The 7,329-nt window shown below is 39.0% G+C and overlaps 1 protein-coding gene across 2 annotated transcripts in view; it reads right to left on the bottom strand.

Moving 5' to 3' along the window:
- Window positions 1–430: 430 nt before the first annotated feature.
- ARK2N (arkadia (RNF111) N-terminal like PKA signaling regulator 2N) overlaps window positions 431–7,329 on the bottom strand; it is a 79,195-nt gene continuing 72,296 nt past the window's right edge. For both annotated transcript variants that reach the window (XM_004422498.3, XM_004422499.3), the window contains one exon: window positions 431–4,451. In XM_004422498.3, coding sequence (XP_004422555.1) covers window positions 4,262–4,451 — 190 coding nt within the window. In that variant the 3' untranslated portion in view covers window positions 431–4,261. The remainder of the gene's footprint in view (window positions 4,452–7,329) is intronic.

The raw sequence follows: 7,329 nt of genomic DNA, 5'->3' as shown, positions 1-7,329 counted from the left end.
CACCCTATATATTTGTTTCAAAGTTCAACCTCATGCAAAGTGTGTGCAGTTACCGCGTTTTACCCTGGTGCGCCGGTCTCTGGGAAATAACTGTCAGCTGAGTTTTGTTCCCAGGAGCAAAGGTGCCTAGCACTAGGGAGCCTTCAGCCCTCTTTGAAATTCACTGGTCCTAGCTGGAAAGGGAGGTGGGGGCTACAGGACAGCTAACGCAAAGCTAATTTTATCTAGATCTAACAGACAAAAGGCCACTTGCAAAACATTTTGGCAATACGATACAGCTATTGCTTGGAAAAATCAGGCATCTTATAACAACAAGATCTGATAACAAAATATAATTCACTTTCACATCCAAAAGCTAACTTGGGAGCTGCTCCAGGCACCATCTAATTAACTGAAGCAGATAGAAAAAAAAAATCCTCAGAAATTATCATTGTTTAAATACACTCTATTTTATTTTGTCTTAAAATAGTTTAACCTTTATGCTACAGACTTATTTCAAAAAACAGAAAATCTTATCTTGCACCAAAAAATATATATATAACACTCTGTTTTATTATTTTTTTCTCCAAAGACCATTAAATACTAAATGGAAACAAAAACTAAATAATGAATGTAAAGAAGAACCAAATTTTGTTTTAAAAACTAGAGTTGCACATTTTAAAACATTAATTCTAAGCAATGATTTGTCGTCACTGCATCAAGTCCACGCTCACACTCCAGCAACAGCAGATCTGTTAACCACCAAGTGCATTGGTTCCTAGCCATACAATGGCTAACATTTCATTTTCACGGTAAGAGGAGCAAAAGGCTTCAATGACCTTTGTACTCTTTTAAAAAACAAAGCAAAACAACAACAAAAATATTTCCTAGTTATCCAGTGATTTTTTTTTAAGATCACTACCCTTTAAAATTTGTTAAAAGAATAAGTACGTAGTGTTTTAAATAAAATGAAAAAATACAACAGCATTGGACTAAAATACGTAATTATTTTAAACAAACAGTGCACAATCTGAGGAAGTCTGGTTAGGGCGTGATCATTTTTATATATACATGGAAGTCACATCATACACATACTGGAAAACAGGGATTAGGGGCTCTTTGCCTTTAAAAAAAAGTTTAAACTGAAAGTCAAAATTGTGTCCCGAGCTTTTTGAAAAACCTTGTGACACAGTATAAAAAAGCAGGCAACAATTCATTTTTAAGTTACCTATGGAGCTAATCTGCTAAAAGTAACAATGAACAATTGACTAAATTAGCAAATCAGCCAGTTCATATTCACAACTGATAATAATAAAAGCAGAGTTTATGGGATGCTCAATTGTAAAGAATAATGGAGTCCATTCAGTCTGGCCCCTTCCATCAAAATGAAAAGACAACTACTGGTGAGCAGCAATTATATGTTATAGGGCAGTCATGATGATTCAACAGCTAAGTTACAGCTTTGTGGTTTCAAATTGGGGGAGGGGGGGACAGACACGACGGGACAACCAAATTAGTGCCATAAACCAATCTGTGATCCAAGTGTACCATTTTAGCAGATATTACTTTGAACAATGTCCTGTGAAGCATAAAGAAGTATTTATGCTACCAAATGCAAAACTTTGGTGAAAAAAGATTCCTTTAAAAAAAAAAATTCAAATGTCACAGGAGTTGTTTACCACAGAATTTTATCATTAATAAATACCTTGCCAGAAACAACATCCCCATTCCACAAGTTCTGGCAATGAAATAAGAGTTGAAACATAGTCTCTCTATAGTTAGTTAGTAACTATAACTATTGGAAAAGTCCCAACCTGGTAGAGAAAAAGCTAATTATCTCTACCATCCCTTCCCCTCCCCTTTTTGCATCTTCATTTCTAAATCTCTGTTCTGGTGCATCAAGTCAGGTAGTCTTGGTGCTGGAATAGGGACAGATGAGGGCAAAGTGCAACCTGATATAAAAGCAAAAGGACAGAAAAGAGCTTGGTTACAACTGCACTCTCTGATCCCAATCCACAGTGCACACAGCACACCAAAAGAATTCTCTTTAGAGGATGATTTTTAGTGGCTAAAGAAAGTATGTCATGGGAAATCACATGCTGTATAGAATAAGACAAAACATACTGTTAACATAAGAACAGGTAATGCAAAAACCTTCTTTATAATGGGGCTCTGCCCTGATACCGGGGAATAATTAAGCTGCAAAAACTTCAAGTCATATGATCCACTCTATTCTTGTCCCAATGATTTTCCTGGAAAACACAGACCAGAAATGGTACATTTCTGCTTTGTCTAGCATTTTAATTCAAGTCAAAAACAACATGTAACAGTAAAATTCAATAAATTAATCCTAAAGTAAAACATGAAGGTCCAAGTTACACCAGTAGTGAATCTGCAGAAGGTCCTATTTCGCTCTGGCCTCTGGGTCTTTGGTTTTGTCTAGAATTGTGGCCATGAGAGACTTGATATACGAGGTGCTAAAACTGGAGGTTCATGATCTTTTAAAAGCCTGATCTATTAAAAGTAGATTGACAGAAAAATAAAAAGTTGATGAAGAACAGAGGCCAGAATCCAATGAGATGCTATCAGAGAAGATCAAAGAACACATGCTTAAATGCACTCCTATGAAAGAGGTATAAGGAAGAATTAAAGCAGCAGGAAGTAGAGTAAAGAGAGAATCGAGTCTTTACAAAAAATAGAAGAAAAGGCCAGCCAGGTGGAGCCAGGCAGACTCTGATGCATGCGCACGCAGGAGTGTCTCATTCATCTCAGCAGCCCCACAGCACCCACCCCGCACAGTGCCTTACACAGAATAGGCACTTGGTAAATGTGTGTCCGCTGAATGAAAACTGAAAACGGTAGTTCCCATGCTCTTATGATAAGAAAGAGCCACCAAGGCATTTGGGGAGGGAGGCAAAGGGCTAAAGCAACATTATATGGTAAAAATAGAAAGAAAAACAGCAAATAAAAACTGTGGAAAAACAAAAGGTGAGGTCTTCTAAGCCAATATTACTTCACTCCTCCCTGTGCACAGTACATAGTGTTCTAACTTTAGGTATTGCTTGTAAAATAATTCACTACTAACTATAACATGTTATAGGAAAAAAGGTAGTAACTAATGCCACAAAACTCCAACACTGGCATTTCCTGAATTCCCTGAAGCTCCTACTACCCTTTGCTATTCCTTTCAGGTACTATAAAACCTACAGTGCCAATAATGTGCTTTGCATATGGTTTCTTATGGTGTATTTTGATTTTTCCACTTTTAGAAGGTAGAGGAGAAAAATACCCAAATATAGCATCAGGTCACCTTCAGCTCAAGTGTTAAACAGTTGTTGAACATCCTTTATGGAGAGACTAGCTATGAAAGGCGGCACTGTCCTCTCAGATTTGCAAGTGCCCATAGCCTCAGAAACCACACAACTTTTTATATTCTACCTAAGTAATAGGTTTCTATGTTCTCCCATTATTTGAATAAACCAGGAAAAAAAGCTGAAGGAGAGAGATTTTCCTACTGATTTCTCAATACTCTCTTCAGATGCCCAGAAAACCTCATGGTGGGTATCTATCAGAAATGCCTCTGCCCCAAAAGGAGACATTTGCCAAAGAGTTATGAATTATTGCAACAAGGAGACCAACTAAGTCACCTTAGCAGTTTTTATAAACACAAAGGGGCATGACAATTATTTGTGTTGTGGGAAGTCAGCCAGGAGCAAAGTCAGGAAAGAAGGCAGAAGACTTAAGCTAGAAGAAAATACTTCTGTCTTCTATTTTTAAGGACAGGTTTTCAAATGCACATGCCCTAGTAGGTGCCAATAAAGACCTGACTAACATGTGTGCAGATGCCCTAAGGTGGGAGTGCCAATGGGTGGGCTGACAGTGGTCAAGTCTAGACATTAATTTTATTACACAGAAAAATAAATACAAGTTTCAAAAACTGAAATCCATTTCACCTGGTAATTGAAATATTATTCTAAAAGGAAGGCAGAGTTTCCTAAGATTAAAAGTCACCAAGTAAAATGAAGCTGTCTAATAAAATTCATCATTCTCATATTCCTACTGAAGGAAAGAAGAAATTCTTTTCTCTGTGATAAGTTATTTTCCTAAGTGACTTCTTTTAATTAAAAAAAAAAAGGAGGGGGGCAATTTTCCATGAGTTTTGATTATACAAATGCCACAAACAGCTTCTGAGGCTGAAGCTATGACAATGAACTTCCATGTCACAAAGAGGAGGAGGAGGAAGTGGAAGGGAACAGTGCAGAGGAAACACAGCGACATTGTATTACAGTAGGTATTTACGTCTGCTATCCTCATCCAAGGTAAGGTCAACAACTTCTGCAGGTGAAGCCCAAGTCTGCTGGGGAGTCACAGCAGTCCATGACTGTGTTTGCCGGCTGCTAACATACTGCGTGCCCGAGCCATGCTTCCACGAAGAAACACTCTGAATCACACCCCCTCGAGGATGAACACACCTGCAATTGAGATGAGGAACAAAAGCATGGTTAATCCTACCATAGGAAAAATAGAAGGCAACACAGCTTCAGGAGCACTGAGCAATACTCTCACTAAGATAAGCCTACTACTATACAAGTTCATGAAACCCACAGCCAATATCCTTTTTTTCTTCCCTCTCTCCATGTCTGTCTGTCTGTTTCCCTCCTCCCTCTCTGTTTAGCCTTAAAAAAGGCCAAGAGTCTTGTCAGAAACTACTGAGCTATAAAACTCAGTCAAAAACTCCTGAGTTACGTCTAGATCTGTTGCTGACAATGGTTAAGATGATGTTTCTCTGAATTCATTTAAACCTCTGGAATCTTCAGGACAGGTCAGCATATAAAATCCAGAGCAAAATTAAGATGCCCAAACAATCTGAGTCTGAACAAATGAAACAGTAAGAAATACAGGTGAAACTTGTTCTTAAAATAAGTTCTGTAACATACTTGGTAATAACAACTTCAAAGACACTAATAGTAATGTGTCTTTACAGATTAAATTTCTAAAAGTCTCTACTAGGTCATGCATAATCGATCAATTTCCCTCATCATGAAGGTCACAACAAAAACACTTGGCTGCTTATGCTTTAGCTCAGTGAAAGTAACACAGCTGAAGTACTCAGTTAAATTCTCTAAAAAGTGTTCTACCAGAGGGACAGACTGCCTTGCTGACAAACCTCACCAAGAGTTCAATGGAAGAAAATTGTTTCAGAAACCCAGACATGTTGAATTCCACATTCCAGTCAAAAGACAGAACTGTGAGCCTCCAGGATGAACCACTGAGTAAGTTTTGATTCAAACAAGAAGCAGGTAGGCAGCTCAAGCTATCATTGCTACTTATGCCCTCACATCTAAATTACTGACCAGTGTCTACGTAGCATATGTGAGAAGAGACAAGTGGCATGATTCTGGTCACATAAACTACTACGACAGATCTTGAGCAGCTGTTCTGACAACGTATATACGATGAGTGATGCTGGGTCACTTGAAAATTCCAGCTTTGATTCAATGCTACCTCACTACTAGGTTTAAAAGAACATTAGGGTAACAACAATGGACAAGGTTCAGTGGCAGAACTGCCCCCAAGATCCTTAAAATACTGGAAACGCTAGCCTGAAAATGACTCCCTTACGAAGAGCGGTGCTGAACAGCAGATCTCTTGGGGCCAGAGCAGGGAAGAATGTAGATTTGCTACAGTCCCAGAGGCCCATCATCTGCTTAGAAATGGGCTAAGTAGCTACTAACCCAGAGGCTACTGCATTTTCAAAGATTAGCTAGTGAAAAGCATTAAAATAAGGGACATCAAGTCCAAAGTTTACTCCAAATCTGTCCAATCCATTAAGTACACTCAGATTAAGTGATCACATAGTCATGGAAGAATGTCAGCCAAAGGAGTCCATTCAACATTTATAGAAATGGTTTTGATGACTGATGGTAACAGAATACTAAGTTTATTAAGTAGTTTCACCTCAGTTGACAATCCCAACAGACCTCTGAATTAGAAGCGGAAGTAATTATCCATATTCTACAGACAGGGAAACTGAGGATTAAAGAGGTTACATGATTTGCCCAGAGTCACATTGCTTGAAAGTGGTAGGCTAAGGATCTTCAAAGCCAGGTCTGATTTCAGGCTTTGTTTTCCGCAACATCATGTTGTCACTTTACAAATCTGTGTATTAAATTAGGTAAGGCAAACAGCAAGAGTCAGCAGAGTGCAAAGACAGGCCCAGACTAACAATTTAGAAATATAAAGTTCTTCAACAGTTCAAAAGCTCATCTGTACATGTACTAATTGAAGTAAAGCTGGCTAGAAACTTAAGGAGGAATTCAGGGAATGAATGGCTACAAAGAGAGTCAGTATAATCTCTGGCAGAATTCCTAGAAATATCTCTGAATTAAAGAGGTATTTAGTCCCAACTGTTAATCTGTGCTGCTCCCTAAGTGACCATATAATGTAACATCAGGTAGTGGCTTTATTTTTTTTTTTTTTTTTTTTTTTTTTTAAAGATTTTATTTATTTATTTTTCCCCCAAAGCCCCAGTACATAGTTGTCTGTCATAGCTGCACATCCTTCTAGTTGCTGTATGTGGGACGCGGCCTCAGCATGGCTGGAGGAGTGGTGCCTCGGTGCGCACCCGGGATCCGAACCCGGGCCGCCGGCAGCAGAGCGCACGCACTTAACCGCTAAGCCACGGGGCCGGCCCCCAGGTAGTGGCTTTAAAAGGGATCTGATCCAAACTGCTCACTTTACAGAAGAGAAAACCAAGACCAAAAGACAACTGCCCTGGGTCTTAAGCAAGTTAAGCACAGAACCAGAACAAAATCAGGTCTCCACCGGGGAGTTTATTTTCCACTAAATAACGATACCTTGCTCAGACTACACCTAAAGTACTATACTATGTTTGATTGTTAACGGCACTGCCTGGCCCCTGGGGGTGATTCAATAACCAGCAAAGCAGATTCTAGAAGTACCCAGTGTAGGAGAGTGACAGGTTTAGAGACAGTATTAACTACTAAGAAATGGCTGAGAAGGAAAGAGAAGAATAAAGACACAAGGTACTTCCTCAACTATTCAAAAATAGATCACTTTTGTAGTTATGTTACAAAGGGTTCAAGTTACCAGACAACAACTTGGGCTACTTTAAGCAAAAATAAGAATTTATTGGAAAGACACTGGAGCACCTCAAAGAACCTAAGGATGATGGAACAACTACGCCTCATTCATTTGACTCAAGCCCCAACTCTCTCAGTCTGTTTCTGTTACTTCAAAATTTCTGATTCTCTGGAGAATGTGGTGATCCCATCTTTAGTCAAAAGCTTTCCTGGCTCCTATTTACTGCAGCTGGAAGGGCAGCTCCTA

This window comes from Ceratotherium simum, chromosome 14, assembly GCF_057802395.1.
Source record: "Ceratotherium simum simum isolate JZ-2026a chromosome 14, ASM5780239v1, whole genome shotgun sequence".
NCBI classification, from domain to species: domain Eukaryota; kingdom Metazoa; phylum Chordata; class Mammalia; order Perissodactyla; family Rhinocerotidae; genus Ceratotherium; species Ceratotherium simum.
The sequence above is the reverse complement of the archived record's forward strand: the minus strand, read 5'-3'. Positions and strand labels throughout refer to the sequence as shown.